The 20,744-nt window shown below is 41.3% G+C and overlaps 1 protein-coding gene across 1 annotated transcript in view; it reads left to right on the top strand.

Moving 5' to 3' along the window:
• Window positions 1–20,744, top strand: part of edem3 (ER degradation enhancer, mannosidase alpha-like 3) — a 96,891-nt gene that overhangs the window by 58,091 nt on the left and 18,056 nt on the right. The window contains exons 10-17 of the mRNA XM_085982570.1: window positions 87–212; window positions 3,696–3,779; window positions 5,462–5,545; window positions 5,736–5,860; window positions 8,687–8,849; window positions 11,930–12,084; window positions 12,755–12,911; window positions 14,304–14,495. Of these exons, the coding sequence (XP_085838696.1) occupies window positions 87–212; window positions 3,696–3,779; window positions 5,462–5,545; window positions 5,736–5,860; window positions 8,687–8,849; window positions 11,930–12,084; window positions 12,755–12,911; window positions 14,304–14,495 (1,086 nt within the window). The remainder of the gene's footprint in view (window positions 1–86; window positions 213–3,695; window positions 3,780–5,461; window positions 5,546–5,735; window positions 5,861–8,686; window positions 8,850–11,929; window positions 12,085–12,754; window positions 12,912–14,303; window positions 14,496–20,744) is intronic.

Here is a 20,744-nt window from a genome sequence, read left to right as displayed (position 1 = left end):
GTAAAATATTTCAGTTGAATAGCCTCATTCTATAAATATGCCAGAGTGGAGGTGGTAATATAGTAATCTTTTGTTTTCCCTTACAGCACTATGCTGCCATCATGAAGTATATAAGTCAGCCCCCCCTCTTGCTGGATGTGCACATACATAAGCCAATGCTGAATGCACGAACGTGGATGGATGCTTTGCTGGCATTCTTCCCAGGCCTGCAGGTAAAATGTGTTCCTTCCTTTGGTCAAGAGCTTTTGAGTCTCGTACATACTGCTGAATATATAATTAAAGTTCACAATTATCCACAATTGTTACATTTTTTAACGCTTCTATATTTTGAGAAGGGAAAATTAATTTAACACCTGGGCCTCCCTAATCAGGAACATATCGCATATAAATCCTCAGGTAAAGACACTGGCCCGGAATTTGCAGTCAGCAACGAAGCGAATGCATTCACTGCTGGCCCCAAAGTACGCTCCGCACAAGGATCTCGCAATCCCTGTGTTGCGAAGTTCGGGTTTTCTGACTTCAGTTCATTTCAACGGCGTATAGTGGGTATCCCTTACTGTTGTGACGTCAACAGGCTGTCTAAGCAGCCAATCAAAACGCAGAATTCTTAGACAGCGAACAAGGAAGTGAGTAAGCTCTTAAAAGTCTAACTTTTCAAAACAGTTAGAGAGAACAAAAGAAAAATTGGGGCTTTCACATGGGGAAAAGGCAAACCTGAAATAAAGATGGACGAACTTTTTAAAAAAAAAAATGTTTTTAAATGTTTTTGAAAAGTTTCTTCATTTTTAATTTTTATTAAAATGGACATATTTCACACTGCACAAAATTTAAATGATTTTTCCCAGCTCTTAACATTTGTTTAGCAGTCAATACGTTGTTGAAACCCCAATTACACCTAATCCCGTTGGGTCTAACTTTTAGTGGGGATTTTAACAGCGTATTTACTGTGGAAGAGCCAAAGTTTTCGTCAGTTTTAATGATTGAGGTTTCACTGATTGCCGGCTCTGTGGGGGGAGGGGGGCACAGTGCAGCCAGTTTCTGAGCTGTTATTGACAGACCGCAACTTCAGGATTTCCGTATAGCGCCTGCACATGTGCTAAATCCCGAAGTTGCGGTCAGTTTCAAAGGCGGAATGACGGCAAACGCAGCCAGTTTGCCATCATCCCAACTGCAAATTCTGGGCCACTATGTGGTGTGTCACTGACCCATGTGGTCCTTTTATAAAATATAAAAGAACAAATCTGATGTAAGAACAGTTGGTATTAAAGATTGACAGTGGGTGTCCACTATAATTGATCTCAATTATGCATAATAGGAGTTGATGAGTGTAGACCAGCTGCTTCCCCATGGAGAGAGAAGCAAGATTTATCTTATAAGTGATGTGAGATTGGCATTGGCAAAGCCTGGAAGCAGGTCATCTGTTCAGTATATTGTTCATATCTGGTGAATGTTGTGGGGAAAGCCAAGAAGACATAGCACTGAGAAATACCTTTCTAAAAAAGGAAAGTCCTGGTCTCAAAAACAAATATATAGCGGCTAAAGGCTTTAAAGATAAATTTGTTGGTAGTCTTACTAATTGGATGGGTCGCATCAGTTTTATTGCTGTGTCACAAAGGATTACTATCTAGCACAAATGTAACCCGGGATAAAACAAAATTACGATAGCAAAATACTGCGGATGCTGGAAATCCGAAATAACAACAGAAAACGCTGGAAAAACTCAGCAGGCCAGGCAACATCCGTGGAGAGAGAAACAGTGTCAACGTTTTGGGTCGAAGACCCTTCGTGGTCTTCGACCTGAAACGTTAACTCTGTTTCTCTCTCCACGGATGTTGCCTGGCCTGCTGAGTTTTTCCAGCGTTTTCTGTTGTTATAAAACAAAATTAAAGAGGCTCATTGAAAGACTATTTCAATCCCGTTGATAAGAAATTGTTTGTTGTGTGCTTCATGTATTCCTGATTAAATGGAAATCGAAATAAAATTCATCAGGTGAGCAACAACTGCAGTGTGGAGGTGAAATTCTATTGGGTGATCTTTGCCCAATGCAGTCCATGAGCCTTTGAGTCTGATAGTTACACGGGCTTGGAGTAAGAAAGGCTTCACATTTATAGATACCCAAAGGGTGAGGGGAAAGCACTGTCGCTCAGAGTAACCTGATTTCAGTCAGGCTGTTGGTCAGGTAATGTGCTTGCTCTAAGGAGACAAGGAAAGTTAGAGAGGCAACTATTGCCACACACAGGAATTGAGAAGAGCCAGGTTAATTCGCCAGTATGTTTTATCTGGTCAGTGTTATCTTTGTGGCATTTGTGAGAAACTCAAATAGTTTCTTGTTAGCTTTACTGGTATCTTGGTGCCTTTGTTGAGGCTTCCATTCTGAAAGTGTCTTCAGTTACATTTAAGTGTGAAGCTCAGGCAATCCAAACACCGCCCTTTGTGTAAGGTGCTACCGAATACAAAAGTGATGCATAGCTGGACAGGCGTTTGTAGGTTGTGATATAACCTTTGGTTCAGGTGACGTCTATAAGCAACACAAGTTTCACCGTGTTGGTTTGTGACACCATTTGACCTCAGGTTCTGTTACTGCCCTCCCAGCTAAATTTATATCCGAATAGAACTTGTATTGGCAATCTTTTCAAGTTTGTTTTAGTTTAGTATTTTTATATTGATTACTTTCCTCAGTGAAATAATGTGAGGTGTGTCCCCTACTTTCAGAGGTTGCCTGGTGACAGTACTGCATTGATATCTTCTATCAAAGGAAATAACTATATTTATTCAACCTTGGCCCTTGGTCTTGTGTTTCTCCTGCTTCTACAGGCAGTTACTTGTGAAGGGGGTGAAACTTAATTTATTGAAACAAGACTTGCATCTCAGTTGGCTAGCTAGTAACAGCTATTTGTAATTGATTATATTATCACAGTTCGGCTGAATTGGTAGATCAAATTGTTTTATAGTTTGGAGCAGTTGAAATTTATAAAATGAAGCTGAGATCATCTTGTTATGAATTGAGTTTTATTTGATGCATAAAAAGAAAAAAAAACTGAAAACACTGGAAACCTGAAACTAAAACAGAAAATTCTGGGAATACTCAGCAGGTCAGTCAGCATCAGTAAAGACAACAGACGTGTTAGTGTTTCTTCTTGGGCAGTCCCTCGGAACCGAGGATGACTTGCTTCCACATTAAAAATGAGTTCTCAGGTGACTGATGAGTCCAATGCGGACCTACAGTCTCTGTCACAGGTGGGGCAGACGGTGGTTGAAGGGGCGGGTGGGTGGGGTGCTTGGGTTGACGTGCGCTGCTTGCGCTTGGCTTCCGCTTGCTCCTGGCGAAGAGACTCGAGGTGTTTGGCGTCTTCCCGGATGCTTCTCCTCCGCTTTGTGTGGTCTTGGGCCAGGGATTCCCAGGTGTCAGTGGGGATGTTGCACTTTTTCAAGGAGGCTTTGAGGGTGTCCTTGAAGCGTTTCCTCTGCCCACCTGGGGCTTTCTTGCCGTGTCAGAGCTCCGAATAGAGCGCTTGTGTCTCAGGTTATGCTTCAAATGTTAGCCGCCTCTTCTCTATATTGGTGGTGTCCCTTGCTGTGTATTTCTAGCATTTTCTGTTTCTATTTGATATGTTTAAATATGTTGATACGTTATGAATAAGTTTTCTAGTGCGTGCAGTTCTGTCTTCATCAAATACTGTATGATTTCCTTTTAGGTGTTAAAAGGAGATATTCGCCCAGCCATAGAGACACACGAGATGTTGTACCAAGTTACGAAAAAGCACAACTTCTTGCCAGAGGTAGCAGGGCTTTCCAAGTACTTTAATTTGTTAAATTAGTTTTTGTTCTTTATTAAGACTTTAATTCCAGTGAAGCTGCTCATTAATAGATAAAGTCTGGAGATAAAGACTGTTCTTTCTGCGGCTTTTTATGACATGTAAGTTTTGCAGTAGTCGTTTGCAGGTCTCGTCTGCCACTTCCGCAACTGCGTTTCTACAGATGTCCCAGCCCTCTTCAGCTGGCTTATTTTGTTCCCTTCAATGGTGTTTCTTTTGCCAGCTTAATATTTCAGTCTTCTGCTGGTCTCTTTCTTGCACTTTGCTGAATGTAGCTGTTAAAGATCCCACGGCACTATTTGGACAAGGTACTTCATTGGCTGTAAAGCGCTTTGAGACGTCCGGTGGTCATGAAAGGCGCTATATAAATGCAAATCTTTTTCCCTACGTCCTAACCAACATTCCTCTCTCAACTAATATCATCAAAAACAAATTAACTAGTCATTCATCTCACTTTTTGCTGTATGAAATGTGGCTGCTACATATGTCTACATAACAGTGAGTACACTTCAAAGTAATTTATTCCAGATGAAGTGCTTTGGGCATTTCTGAAAAATGTCCTTTTTTATTTTTCTCACACTCCTGGGCAGGATACAGTGAAGCACTTGTTTGACAGGTGATTGCTGTCTCAGCCCCCTTCTAATCTTTAGATTCACAATCTTTTTTGTCTTTCTGTGGTTCATTAATACTACTCAGTTAGTGGTCTTCTGGACTTTCGTCTCTAGTTTTTCTAAGCTCCAATTTGTTTTAATTTATTCTTGAGAAATGGGTGTTGCTGACGAGGCCGGTATTTATTGCTCATCCCTAGTTTCCCTGAGAAGTTAGTGATGGGCTGTATTCTTAAACTGCTGCAGTGTTTATACTTTGTACAACTGGAGTGACATTATAGGCCAGACCGGGTAAGGATGGCAGGTTCCCTTCTCTAAAGAATATTAGTGAACCAGTTTGTTTTTTACGACAGCTTCATGGCCACTTTTACTGATAGCAGAGTTTAGTTTTTGATTTATAAATTCAAATTATCAAACTGCCATGGTAAGATTTGAACTGGCATTCTCTGGATTATTAGTCTAGTAATATAACCACTGTGCTAGTGTAACCTCTAAGCTCTTCCTCTCCTTAAATCCCCAAATAATTGCAGTCTCCTACTGTTAACTAATATTTTCATCCTTCAGTCTCTTTATCCTCCTACAATCTTCAGACTTTTAAACCCCAAGCTTGGCATCACCTTATCATTACTTCCTGATTTTGTTTTGTGGTCACATTTACTCTCTTCAGTCTTAATGCTGTCTATGAGCCTTAGCCCTTCACAAAGTTTCTCAATTTAAGAGATATGTTTTGGTGTTCGTAAAAAGATTGTTGGAGATAAAACTCATACGAATGAACTCTAAGAAGCTAATGTTGCAGTGAGGGAGTTTTATAAATTCAAGGTAAACATTGCCAAATTAATTTACATAATACTCAATGGTTGCTGCTCTATTAAATTAATCATTACTGAACAATCAAACTGCAAAGAACTAGTGCATCAAGTGCTGTTACTAGTGTTTAATGCCTACAATTGCAGAAGTGTTCAATTTAAAAAAAAATCTCTGCATTGTTCTGTAAAAATCAGAATTTCCTCATTTGAATTTTTGATCTTGTTTCTCTAGGCTTTCACCACTGATTTTCGGGTTCACTGGGCTCAGCATCCCCTCAGACCTGAATTTGCTGAAAGCACCTACTTCCTATATAAGGTAAGCTTCTGCTTTTATTTGATGGAATTTTATTATGATATAAAATGCGAATAAGTATTTTTTTAATTGATTGATGTTTGAAAGGTGAAAGAATTCTGGCAAAACATGATGTGTACTGGGCCAGTAGCTGACGTGAAATTTTTAATATTGATCTGATTGAAGTGTAAATGACAGTTATTGTTACAAACAGGCTACAGGTGACAAATATTACTTGGAGGTGGGAAAGACCATCATTGAGAACCTGAATAAGTACGCTCGTGTACCATGTGGCTTTGCAGCAATGAAAGATGTTCGTACAGGAAGCCATGAAGACAGGTCAGATCTTTTAGCATTTCATATTGGTAGTTTATGACCAGAAAATAGTTATTTTGCCAGAGGCGGAAAACCTAGTGTAATCCACAGAAATTTATGAATGAAGGTAATTGAAGCTGTGGAATACTTTCAATCTGAAGTACAGGAAACTCTTTTTTATCCGGTACCTGCGTGGTGCCGGTTGATCAAAAAGTCCGGATTACAGAGAGGTATACTTACCAAGGTACGAGAGCCCTGTACACGGCCACAGGTGCAGGAGCCCCGGTTACACGGCACTTGTGCAGGAGTCCCGGTTACACGGCCACAGATCCAGGAGTCCCTGTTGCACGGCCACAGGTGCAGGAACCCCGGTTACACGGCCACAGATCCAGGAACCCCGGTTACACGGCCACTAATATATAGTAAAACTTACCTGAACCTACTCCTGAATTTTGCCGGTTAAGAGAGATTTCCTGTAGTCTCTTCCCTCATTCCAATCTTTGTTATTTGTTAACAATGTTTTTACTTGGTCTGTGGACAGCAACCATTCTGGTTCTCCAGGGGGATCCAGCAGCCCTCTGCTGACGTCCGCTATGAGATCTGTCAGTGAGCAGCTCCTTGGGTAGTGACACTGATCATTATTTTGAAGTCTGGACACCAATTAGATGGTGTCTGAGCTGGGGAAATTCAGTTCCAACCAAGGAAGCCACAAAATCAATGTAAAGTTAATCATGTGAAACCTTGATCAACCATTTTTATGTTAGAAATTTTTTTCAGATCAGTGTACCTCCCTATGAACATGCTCATTGATGGTCATATTGGCCTTGGAAGGGGTACAGCTCCAGCAAAGTTTACGCAACCTGTCCGCATTATTTAACCCTTTAAGCTCTGGTATTATTTCAATAAATCTGCACCACTCCCAAGTCCAATATATCTTTCCTGAGATTTGATGCCCAAAACTGAACACAGTCCTCCAGATGGGGCATGACCAAGGCTCTGTACAACTGCAGCATCACTTCCTCACTTTTGAATTCCAACCTCCTTGTGATAAAGGCCTTTTTGATTACTTTTTGTACCTGTGCATTAGGTTTTAGTGATGTGTGTATATGGACATCTAAATCTCTTTGTTCCTCCACAGTTCCTGATTTCTCACCATTAAGAAAATATTCCAATTTGTCTTTCTCAGATCCATTGTGGATGACCTCATAATTCCCCGCATTTAACTCCATCTGCCACTCACTTAGTCTGTCTATGTCCCTTTATAACTTCTTCCTCCCATCTACACAACTTACTGTGCCTCCTAACTTTGTGTCATCTGCAAACTTAGATATACAACTCACTATTCCTTCATCCAAGTCATTGATATATATGATGAAAAGCTGAGGCCCCAGTACAGATCTCTGGGGAACACCACTTGTCACATCCTGCCAATCGGAGAGCATTCCTTTTGTCCTTACTCTCTGTCTCCTACCTCTCAATCACAAGGTTACCTCCAATTCAATATGCTTTAATTTCTGCTAATAATATCTTGTGTAGAACCTTAGCAAATCCATTCTGGAAGTTCTCCCAGCCTCTTTGTTTACTCTCATAGTAGTGGTACAAATGACCTACAGAAGGGGAGCAGTTTAAAAAAAAATGGTTAATAAGATGCATACATTTTATTCTTGAAATTGGGACCTTTTACATCCACCTGCGAGGACAGACCGAAAGACGACACCTCCAAACGGTGCAGCGCTCCCTCAGTTTACAAGCCATTTCCTGATGGCTCGTGCAGAGCAGGAACACCAGCATAGACCAGTTGGGCTGAATGGCCTGTTTCTGTGCTGTAATTTCTATGTAATTCTCTGATTCTGGACTTGGTTGGAAATGTATAGCAGTGTCAATAATGCATGGGTATTGCTAACGATGCATTGTGTTACGGTGTAGTTCTTTTTAGAAACTACATTTTTTTTTTCTGTTCACGTGACAAACTTCAGCCTACAACCATAAAGGTATATAACAATACTTTTGTGTAAACCTAGTTTTTGGTTGTTTTCTGACCTTAAACCTGTATGTCTCTCTTGCCTTGAGATTTAGTTAAGCTTTTGGTAACATAACTGGGTAAATGAACATCAAATCCTGTTTGTTAATTAATATCAGGTATTAAATTATCTTTATTCTCCATAACATTCCACTTTCAGTCTTTAAAAGTGTTAGAATATCATGAGCTCTCATTTAAACTTATATAAATATAAAATGGATTTATTAATCAAGTGAGTAATCTAAACAGTGATGTAATAGTTACTTACAGTAGAATATCATTTATCTTCTTGAATAGATAAAATAACATGATTGTGAATCTTAAGAACGAATCAAATCATTTATAACTGACTACACACAGTTGTCCTCTTATCCTTTAGGAATATCAACATCAGTTATTTCAAACTGTCTTCTGCCTGTTTTATTGAGATTTTCACGCTGTGTTTGAGATTCTCCAAATGTTAACTAGTCAGACTCAAATCAAATTGTCTCTTATATTTAAGGAAAAGATTGCCAAGATATCCTGGATTTTAAATATCTAACCTCTCAAATTCAAATAGGAGCCATAAGTCAGTTACGAATTGAATCAATCACGAAGCCTGTATATATTTCAGAATTGTGTCTCACATTCCCTCCCGAGCTTATTACCAGAGAACTCTCAACAACCAATGTATCAGTGTGACTTTAGCTGGCTGCTAAACTCCCTTTACCCAATGAAGTTTTATAAAGTGACAGCTACCAAAACAACATTAGAGAAAAATACATCCGTTTTGTCAGACCTAGTCATGGATTTAGAGTTTATTTTTAGTTGTTCCTCTTCTCTTTACACAGAATGGATTCCTTTTTCTTGGCTGAAATGTTTAAATATCTGTATCTTCTCTTTGCGGAGAAAGAAGATGTCCTCTTTGATGTTGAGGATTATATCTTCACCACTGAGGCCCATCTATTGCCACTTTGGCTCTCTACAAACTTCACCAAGAATAGGAAAAATGAGGTAGGTGCAAACACTCCAATATGTGAAATACAGAGGTGCGTATCAGCCGACGGTAATAATGAGTGTGATAATATAGAATCATTTACTGGATTTTTTGCAACTTTGGATGCAGTATGCTCCAAATGAGCAAATTCAATTAGTGGTTAAAATCTATATATCAAATAGTTTTTGCTTTTTTAGCACAACTTCATTTGAATTTTACTCAGTGATTTTCAATGAAATGTAGAGCTTGGTCTATATGGGCTGATTCTAAGCCGAACACAGTTTTCTCCCCTTCCTGCTATAACAGAGTGTGTTATAAGAACATAAGACGTAGGAGCAGGAGTAGGCCATTCAGCCCCTCGAGCCTGCTCCGCCATTCAATAAGGTCATGGCTGATCTAATCTTGGCCTTAACTCCACTTCCCTGCCCGCTCCCCATCACCCTTGACTCCCCTGTAGTTCAAAAATCTGTCTATCTCCACCTTAAATATATTCAATGACTCAGCCTCCACAGCTCTCTGTGGAAGAGAATTCCAAAGATTCACGACCCTCTGAGAGAAGAAAGTCCTCCTCATTTCTGTTTTAAATGGTGCCCCCTTATTCTGAAATTATGCCCCCTAGTTCTAGATTCCCCCACGAGGGGAAACATCCTCTCTGCATCCACCCTGTCAAGCCCCTTCAGAATCCTATGTTTCAATAAGATCCCCTCTCATTCTTCTAAACTCCAATGAGTATAGGCTCAACCTGCTCAACCTTTCTTCCTAAGACACCCCCTCCTTCATAGAAACATAGAAGATAGGAGCAGGAGTAGCCATTCGGCCCCTCGAGCCTGCTCCACCATTCAATGAGATCATGGCTGATCATCCAAATTCAGTACCCTGTCCCTGCCTTCTCCCTGTATCCCTTTAGCCTTAAGAAATATATCTAACTCCTTCTTGAATATATTTAATGAATTGGCTTCTACTGCCTTCTGTGGTAGAGAATTCCATAGGTTCACCACTCTCTGGGTGAAGAAATTCCTCCTCATCTCTGTCCTAAATGGCTTACCCCTTATCTTTAGACTGTGACCCCTGGTTCTGGACTCCCCTGCCATCGGGAACATCCTTCCTGCATCTAGTCTGTCTCGTCCTGTTAGAATTTTATAAGTACTTTTACCTCTGATACTGCATGTGGTTTATAAGCAGCTAAATTGATATAAAAAGCCACTCCATAATGCTTTTGAGTAGTTCTGAAAGGAAATCCACTACCATTGCTTTTATGTAGAAGAAACTACTGTGTGGTATGTTTATACCAACATTTAGTGTCAAATAGGAAATTTAACTGCATTTTTGTGCTGAGACTGCCCCATGATCTCTGAGAAAAATCATATCCAAAAAACGTAATTTATCTTTTTTCTTTGAATGCTGACTGACCCACATTTCCAGTATCTTCTGAACATTTTTTTAAAAATCCTATAACTACTGTAATGGCCTTGATCGCTTAGACATTTTAAAACTTTTTATTCTAGTAAAAGAATGTGCATGACTCAGTCACATCACGCTAACGTGTATTTACATTGTTTCTTATCCCCAATTGTGCAACTGCTTTTGTGTGTTATGACTGGAACTTTCTTGTATTTATTTTTCATTTACTGGTGCATGAACAAAAGACAAAAGGAGGGAAACCTACACTGCAAAGACAATACCATTGCTGTCAGATTTGATACTATACGATTGTACAAATGAATGCCCCCTTTATACTCCTAAGGTTACATCCAATAACAAGACCCGGAGCTCTTGCAGTCCTTTTGGAGCAAAGCTGCATTTCCTGTGTCTCACCAAAATTGCTACTGGCAGCAAAAGCTATACAGCTCCTGCTGGCTGCATTTGGCATATTGGGTCTGGCAGTCAGCAAACTGACCGCTCAGCCCACCATTGGTGTTTTTAGCATTTGTTTGCCTATATACACCTTCCCCAGACATCAGGGAAGGACTAGCCAGATTCACAAAGACATGGACATGACTTTGCACTGGCTGCATGTGTGCAAGATTTATTTATGTGTAGAAAGGAAGCCACATTTGTGATTTTGGAACAACTTTGGTGCACAGATCTCAAAATAGCATTAAGCATAAGCGAGCGAAGGGCGCTCCTGCAACAGGTTCCCAACCACACAGCCAAGCTGGGTCTCCTAAACATCAACCATTACCATTGGGCAATGCGACTACAGGAGATCATGAGCTGGAAAAAGGCCTCCATCCAAAGCCTCTGGCTGGGAATGGAGGCAGATGTTGTGCAGTCCTCCTATAAAGATCCCCAGAAAAATCCAGTTGGACTTGAATCACAAGAAAGTATGACTGACCCAGCCCGTCAAAGGAAATTATGTATTGTACTGGAAGTGCCCTCGCCCTGTCAGCCCTGTCCCTGTAGTAGAGTGGCTGTGTCCTTCCCAGAGATTCTCAATACAAGTCACTTGAAGGCATGGCGTCGCTGAAATAAACAAGCTTCTCAACCAAAATAAAATCATGTCCTTCTAGATACCCACTTACAAGTTCTAATCTGTACTCAGAATTGTTCTCCACATCATCACATGACACAGAAAACTTGTATTAATCCTGGGAATATGACCTGGACCACCCATTCTCAGGAACTGGAGCATGCCACTGAGGCTTACCTTCTCAGCTTTCAGAAAACCTCAACTTTGAAAATGCCTCCTTCCCCTGAAAGCCGAGTACTGGTGAAACTGTGGACAGAAGGGCTTTCTCCAATGCACATCTTGGTTCTGCCCTTCCAATTGGAGAGTTCAGAGGCCAATGAAGCCATGAAGCCTTTCCATTCCCCTACACCAAACTATATTCTGCCTTGGCCTTCTGACAGTGGGGAGAAGAACCCATAACCATCACATCACAAAGGTATGTCCTTCAGCATTGCGCCCACAAATACACACAACACACCAAATATGGACATTCGCCAACCTGAGTAAGTGAAGCATGGGTCGTGCCTGAAACTAGGAAAGCAGGAAGAGCAATGGGTCTCCTTCCAGCTTCATACAGCCAAAGGCTGACTACTGAACAAACAGATCCCAAACCCAACCACTCATTGATCTTTTTTTGTCTCCTCCTAGACGGCAGGTTACATAGATTTGGACGACAGCAACTTTGACTGGTCTTGCCCTAATACACAGGTTCTGTTTCCAAATGATCCCTCTTATGCTAACAGCATTCGTGAACCTTTTAAAAACGTGGTGGACAAAACTTGCCCAAAGGCCAACATCCGACAGTAAGAACTGCTATTACTAAACCCTGAGATTGTGTATGTGCCATTTAATCAAAGTTTGGTCTTTTCCAATTGAACCCATAAAATGCATTACTGTGATTTTAAATGAACATTAAACACGTCACCAGTGACTATCTATTATTATTATAATACTGAGGTGTTTGCGTTGTGGCCTGTTGTAAAGACGAAGGACATTTCTACGTTAGCAATCATTCAGTATGTGATGTATCTTTTTGTAAATGTGCTGCTTGCCAAGTTCATTTTATTTTTAGCAGACTATTACAACTGAAACATTTTCAATAATACAGAAAACAACTTGGCTTAGTATACTGACTTAAGTTACACTGAGGACCTGTGTTTCAGTATAGCAAGTGAACTTAGCTTTAATAAAATTTATATTAAACAGATTATTATGCTTATATTGAACTGATGGGTTGCAAAGTGGTGCAATCAATATGGTTTCTGAGTTTTTTTTTTTCAGTTTTTAAAAAATCTTGGGATGAACTTGTTTATATTTGTGCAAATCCAATTCAAGTTCAAGTTAATGAGTATTTGGGTTAATTCATTGCCTTTGCTAAGCTAGTTTTCTGTAGAATGGTTCATTATTTTATGTAGTCTCTTTTTCACATTTTTGCTGATGGGAATTGAATTCCTTGTGTGTTTTTTGTTGCAGGGAGTTAGGTGGTGGTGGCCCTGGGATCAGGTCACATCTGAGGGCGAGGGATTTTATGGCCAACAATCCTGAACACCTCGAGTTACTGAAGAAAATGGGAGTCAGCCTAATTCATCTCAAGGATGGCAGAGTCCAGTTGGTTCAGCATGCAAACCAGGTGAAGCTGCTGCTATATCCTGTAGCCCATAAAGTACTCAATGGATGTAGGATATATGCCGCTTAAAATATTAATTCAATGGGAAATGATAGAATGAATGAAAACAGGTAGAAAATCATTTGTTTGTAAAGTGGATCTAATAGTAGAAACAGAATACATGAGAGTCTGTGGGATGCATTGCAAGTAATGACAAATTAATCTATCATGTATAGGCAAATGTCACTTCCATATGATCAATGAATGAAGTGGAATAAAAACAGATCAACAAACTTATTTTTTAATGAATTACTAGAAGCAAAATGTGTGCAAAAACATACAAAAACAGTTTTAAATGGGCTTTAATGGTAGAAAATCAGGATCCCTTTTGTGTTCTGCAATCTGAGAGAAAATATGGAACCTGAAATTGCAGTCAGAGGCTTCCCGTGGGCGAATGCCTCCGATCCGCAAGAAAAGTACGCACCTACCTGGTGCCTCTGTATCTTCGGACTCTTGCAGTCCTGGGCCTGCAGGCGTCGCCTGTGTAAAGGCCCACGTATCCCAGGGGAGCATGCGGTTCGCAAGCGTCCCTGGGATCACGTGGGCTGGCCCAACCAGTCAAAAAGGGGGATTCCCATTATGCTTATGGAGATTCCATTTACATACGGAATCCCCAGAAGCATAATAGGAATGACATAAAAAACACTTCCACACAACCTAAATAAAAATAAATCACCACATGTTTAAAATTAATAAAAAATACAATTTAATTAAACATTTAAAACAAAAATTAATTTTTTGAAAATAAATGTAAACATTTTTAAAGGGGCCTAAAATAACCTAAACTAATTTTTAAAAGATTTTGAATGTTTAAATGATTTTTTTAAATTTATTTTAATATTTATTTAAACCCTTATGCTGGTAAAAGAAGGCCCTACACCAAATAGCCCAGCTGTCCGCCAGTGAATGTCCATTTCCTGCGCATGAGCTGAAACTTGACAGATTGCAAGTTCTGGGTTTTTGTGCATGCGCAGCACATGTGGAAACCCAGAACTTGCTGGGCACTTACGACTGCGTACGCTAGCGTATACGGTCATAGGCCGCGCAACATCCGGGCCATGAAGTACACAAAGCAAATTCATCGGTTGATCTCTGCCAGCGATTCATAAGTATTCTCCTCTCTTTTAAAAAAGAAGGGCCAGGCCAGGGAAACGGATGGAAAAGGAGAAACGTGCACAAACCTACTTACACCCAAATGCAGAGGGAAACTAATTTGTTTTTAAGCTAGTAATTAAGCACTGCATCTTCAAGAGATGAAAGTGGAAACGAGAATGGCAATTTGCTGCTGCCTTTTGTGTCGAGGGAAGAGTGAATCCAGTAATGAATGAACAACATATTGCTTTTCTCCTCCTCCAGGCAGCCAGTGCACATGATGCTGAGGATGGCCTGCGCTTTATGCAGGAGATGATTGAATTGTCCAGTCAGCAACAGAAGGAACAGCTGCCACCTCGAGCTGTCCAAATCATCTCCCACCCATTCCTTGGTAGAGTGGTACTTACAGCCGGACCAGCACAGTTTGGAACAGAACTTTCTAAAATTACCAATGGGGTATGAATCCACTAAAACTAACCAATGTTTGAATATTAAATATATTATACTTATTTGCTAGTTTTTTTTTTAATGCACTTAGTGTAACACATTTTATGTAGTGTATGATAGTCTACTTAAGTTGATTTATCTAAGAGATCAATCTATTCAAGTAATATTTTATCTTTCATTTGATAGTTTTGTTGTAAATGCATTTAACAGCCCTGATTAAATATGCATGTGACGTTGATGCATTTCCATATGCTGAGTGGCAAAAATATAGTTTTTAAACAAAAAGGATATTTTGCCCTTAAATACTATTTAAAGGGAGGAAATTATACTTTATTAAGGGCTGTTCTGCAGTAGTACAGGAAACTCTTTTTTATCCGGCACCAATGGGACCGGCGTGGTGCCGGTTTATCAAAAAGTTCGGATTACAGAGAGGTATAGTAAAAGGTACGAGAGCTCCGTACACAGCCACAAATCCAGGCTTCCCTGTTGCTTAGCAACAGGTGCAGGAACTCCGGCCACAAGATCCAAGCGTCCCTGTTGCTTAGCAACAGGTGCAGGAACCTGACCACGAGATCCAAGCTTCCCTGTTGCTTAGCAACAGGTGCAGGATCCCGGCCACAAGATCCAGGAACGGCCACTAATATGAATTAAAACTTACCTGAACCTACTCCTGAATTTTGCCGGTTAACAGAGATTTCCAGTTATTTAGGTGCCGGTAAATCGAGAGTTTCCTGTAACACAATTGAAGTGGAAAAGTTCAGATTGTTGCAATACAAGGTGCTCTTCTGAGGGGTGGGGATGTTGAGACACATTTCTGGGACAGAGCCGATGGAGCTTTAGTGTTCAGCTGCCCATTATTAAAGTTGATGCTGGATGTCGAGAAGTGAATAAGTGTTTAATTCCCCATCACTGACAATTGGAATTGTTTTAAAAATTACACCCATATGTATTAAAATATATATTCTGCTAGCTTCTTTTATTTGTAGGACAAAGGAAATTACCAGAAAATATAAAATGCAGTATTTATCATGGTGGGAAATGTGACCATCAACCTATTTGCTAGCACTCTGTGACACAGCATGTTGGTACACTTAACGTATCAGCTAGTTGTGAGGAACATCTATTTGTATTTTTCTACCTTTCTAACCCCTGTAGAACAGGGTGCGGCAGGTGACCTTCTCCTAGCCCTCTACCAGTACAACTGTGAAATTGGCTATTAAGACGTGTTGTCCAATATTTCCCTCCCTCCTGCTGGAGATATTATGACTTGCACTCAGCAATTCCCCTGGAGGTGTGACTGAGGTTAGGATCATGGTGTGTAGGGAATCGTGGTGTGAACGCATAACCTCTGAAATTGTAAAGAGCAGCATAGCTCCTCAGCTTTGTTTTCCACCTTTCCTCTTTTAGCAATCTCTGCATAAAGTCCTTGAGCCTTCTGTCTGAGTTTTTGACTTTGAAGCCCTCCATTCGAATTGCACACTTTGGGCATCTGTTATTACAATTGTAACTCTTCTGTACAGAACAGAAATGTTTCTCCGAGCAAATGGATATCTCGTTGGGTCATAAAATGACAGCATGTGAATAGTTCCTCTGGCGCCCTCTTCAGGCACTACTGTTCCATCACAATTCACTTCAGCTGAACCATTCCTGATGGAAACATAACATGCCAGTGCACTTCTTCTATTATAAATTCCTTTACTCGCCCCCGCCGCGGCCCCCCCCCCCCCCAGTTCAAAGTATTACCAGTTTTTCTCTGAAAACTTGTAATTGTTTCTTGGGTACTGTTTTTATTTGTTTATATAGTCTATCTGTTATACTGCAGATCACAAGCTTATCTGTGGGCATATTTGCAGAAATAATTGTTTTTATGCTTGCCCGCATGCTCAGGGCACTAGAAAGAAACATGGAAAAATAGGAGCAGGAGTAGGCCATTCGGCCCTTCGAGCCTGCTCCGCCATTCAATATGATCATGGCTGATCCTCTATCTCAATACCATATTCCCGCTCTCCCCATACCCCTTGATGCCTTGTGTCTAGAAATCTATCTATCTCCTCCTTAAATATATTCAGTGACTTGGCCTCCACAGCCTTCTGTGGTATAGAATTCCACAGGTTCACCACCCTCTGAGTGAAGAAATTTCTCCTCATCTCAGTCCTAAATGTCCTACCTCGTATCCTGAGACTGTGACCCCTTGTCCTCAGCCAGGGGAAACCTCCTCCCTACATTGTCTGTCTAGCCCTGTCAGAATTTTATACATTTCAATGAGATCCCCTCTCATTCCTCTAAACTCTAGTGAATGCAGGCCTAGTCGACCCAATCTCTCCTCATACAACGGTCCTGCCATCCCAGGAATCAGTCTGGTGAACCTTCGCTGCACTCCCTCTATGGCAAGTATATCCTTTCTTAGGTAAGGAGACCAAAACTGCACACAGTACTCCAGGTGTGGTCTCACCAAGGCCCTGTACAACTGTAGTAAGACATCCTTGCTCCTGTACTCAAATCCTCTTGCAATGAAGGCCAACATACCATTTGCCTACCTAACTGCTTGCTGCACCTGCATGTTTGCTTTCAGTGACTGGTGTACAAGGACACCCAGGTCCCTTTGTACATCAACATTTTCCAATCTGTCACCATTTAAATAATACTCTACCTTTCTGTTTTTCCTACCAAAGTGGCATTTAGTTCACATTTTATGTACCTTTGCAGGTGGTGTAGTGGGTTAGATGTTGTCTCACCCCAAAGACATTGATTCAAATGCAGCTTAATTGATGGGGTGAAAGCCCATATCTGCTAGCTGTAAGGATCCAGTGTGAGCAGCCTCAATCCACTTTCAAATGAGCACTGGCCTCCAGCACAAAGCTGCCCATAATTGGCACTAAATTAGTTGTCTCACTTGTAGGTCCCATAGGATGGCTGGTGTTGGAGAAATGTCACATTGATGTAGTTAGGGGTGCTTTTCTGAAATTGAAACTGAGCTGTATTACTGGGGCAGGGTAAAGGGAGCTTTATTCTGCATCTAAGTGTTCTGTACCCCAGCTTTTTGTCTTTGTGGACTGGATAGGTGTGTACCACGGAGCCTCGGAGGTTACGTAAACGTTTACGTCCATGTTCCATTAATTTGTATTTACATCAAGTTGCTGATACCAATAGCTCTAGATATTCTGATTTAGGATTTGCCCACCAGTGAGACAACAGTGGTACAGTCGACCCTTTCCAAATCTCTAGGCCCACAAAATTTAAACTGGGTTTGAAGCCATTCTGGAAAGAGGGCATTTCCTTGGATTCTAGTTGATCTCTAACACTGCAGTATTAGTATTAAACTAAAATGTGGGCTTCAATTACAAAAACCTTTTAAATGTTATACTGTCATTGGATCATTACAGAACCAACAGAGTACAGTTTTTATGTTTTCTGTTTAACATAAATAGAACTCATAATGAAACATTTGGCTATACTGTTGCCAACTGATGCTGAATGTTTAGTGCCCGTCTGTGTATATGGTTGAATCTGTACAAAGGAAAGAGCTGTAGGTGGCACTTTGTTGAACGGAAAGTTCAAAGATTTTACCTGAAGTAGAATGAAATGTTTTAAAACTTGTACAGGCAAGATAAGAAAGTTCGCCTGTAATTTCCACGCGGGTTCTCCCGATCACCACCGTAACCTCAATGGAAGATCGGCGGGAAGCCCGGAGAAACAACCTAAGGTTTCCGTCGGTCTTCCACCGAAGTTACAGCAGCAGATTGAGAGAACTCCCCTGGAAATTCTACATCCCAGTGTTTGTTTATCCGTGTCTCCAGCTCCTGATTTGATCTTCAACTTTCAGTAAACCTATTTCAGTTGGAAAGGTGCGATGAATTCTGCACGCCCAACATCACTTACAGATCAATAAATGGGAGCTCTGGTTGCACTAGACTGATTAATGGGACCCTGTAGGTTTATTCTCCCTTTGTCCTGCCATGGTAAGCCGTGCACACACAGTGTCAGCTGTGGCTCAGTTGGTAGCACCCTCGCCTCTGAGACAGAAGATTGTGGTTTCAAGTACCACTCCAGAGACTTGAGCACAAAAGTCTAGGCTGACACTCCAGTACGGTACTGAGGGAATGCTGCACTGTCGGAGGTGCCATCTTTAGGAGGAGAGGTTTGCTCTGTCAGGTGGATGTAAAAGATCCCGTGGCACTATTTCGAAGAAGAGCAGGGGAGTTATCCCTGGTGTCTTGGCCAATATTTATCCCTAAATCAACATCACTAAAACTGATTATCTGGTCATTATCACATTGCTGTTTGTGGGAGATTGCTGTGCACAAATTGGCTGCTGCGTTTCCTACAGTACAACAGTGACTACACTTCAAAAGTACTTTATTGGCTGTAAAGAGCTTTGGGACGTCCTGGTATCTAGAAACATAGAAGATAGGAGCAGGAGTAGGCCATTCGGCCCCTCGAGCCTGCTCCGCCATTCAATGAGATCATGGCTGATCATCCAAATTCAGTACCCTGTCCCTGCCTTCTCCCCATATCCCTTGATCCCTTTAGCCTTAAGAAATATATCCAACTCCTTCTTGAATATATTTAATGAACTGGCCTCCACCGCCCTCTGTGGCAGAGAATTCCACAGGTTCACCACTCTCTGGGTGAAGAAATTCCTCCTCATCTCAGTCCTAAATGGCTTATCCCTTATCCTTAGACTATGACCCCTGGTTCTGGACTCCCCCGACCATCGGAAACATCCTTCCTGCATCTAGTCTGTCCAGGCCTGACAGAATTTTATAGGTTTTGATGAGATCCCCTCTCAATCTTCTAAACTCCAGTAAGTATAAGCCCAATCGACATAATCTCTCCTCATACGTCATTCCTGCCATCCCAGGTATCAGCCTGGTGAATCTTCGCTGCACACCTTCCATGGCACGAACGTCCTTCCTCAGATAAGGCGACCAAAACTGCACACAATACTCAAGGTGCGGTCTCACCAAGGCCCTGTACAACTGCAGCAAGACATCCTTGTTCCTGTACTCGAACCCTCTTGCTACGAAGGCCGACATACCATTTGCCTTCTTAACCACCTGCTGCTTACCTTCAGCGACTGGTGCACAAGAACACCCAGGTCTCTTTGCATTTCCCCTTCTCCCAATCTATTGCCATTCAAATAATAATCTGCCTTCCTGTTTTTGCCACCAAAGTGGATAACCTCACATTTATCCACATTATAGTGCATTTGCCATGTTTCTGCCCAATCACCCAACCTGTTCAAATCGTACTGGAGTTTCACGACATCCTCCTCACAGCATACCTTCCCACCCAGCTTTGTGTCGTCTGCAAATTTGGAGATATTACATCCAATTCCCTCGTCCAGATCATTAATATATATTGTGAACAGCTGGGGTCCTAGGACCGATCCCTGCGGTACCCCACTAGTCACTGCCTGCCACTCGGGAAAACGACCCGTTTATTCCAACTCTTTGCTTCCTGTCTGCCAACCAGTTCTCTATCCAAGTCAATACCTTGCCCCCAATCCCATGTGCCTTAATTTTGCACGCTAATCTCTTATGCGGGACCTTATCGAAAGCCTTCTGAAAGTCCAAATACACCACATCCACTGGTTCTCCCTTATCTATTTTACCAGTTACATCCTCAAAAAATCCCAGTAGATTAGTCAAGCACGATTTACCTTTTGTAAATCCATGTTGACTTTGTCCGATCCTGTCACTGCTTTCCAAGTGCTCTGCTATTACATCTTTTATAATGAACTCTAGCATTTTCCCCACTACCGATGTCAGGCTTACCGGTCTATAATTCCCCGTTTTCTCTCTGCCACCTTTTTTGAATAGTGGGGTATCATTAGCTACCCTCCAATCCATGGGTACTGTTCCAGAGTCTTATCGAGTTCTGGAAGATGACCAGCAATGCATCTACTATCTCCAGGGCCACTTCCTTAAGTACCCTAGGATGTAGATTATCAGGCCCTGAGGATTTATCGGCCTTCAATCCCATCAACTTCCCCAACACCATTTCCCTACAAATACTGATTTCTTTCAGTTCCTCCCTCTCATTAGTCCCTATGTTCCCCGACATCTCTGGGAGGTTATTTGTGTCCTCCTTTGTGAAGACAGAACCAAAATATGTATTTAATTGGTCTGCCATTTCTTTGTTCCCCATTATAAATTCCCCTGATTCTGACTGTAAGGGACCTATGCTTGACTTCACCAATCTTTTTCTCTTCACATATCTATAAAAGCTTTTACAGTCAGTTTTTATGTTCCCTGC

The sequence above is a fragment of the Somniosus microcephalus genome, chromosome 3 (assembly GCF_052327205.1).
Source record: "Somniosus microcephalus isolate GS21.2 chromosome 3, FLI_Smic_1.0, whole genome shotgun sequence".
NCBI classification, from domain to species: Eukaryota; Metazoa; Chordata; class Chondrichthyes; order Squaliformes; family Somniosidae; genus Somniosus; species Somniosus microcephalus.
Note: the sequence above shows the minus strand (reverse complement) of the source record. Positions and strands in the feature narration are given on the sequence as shown.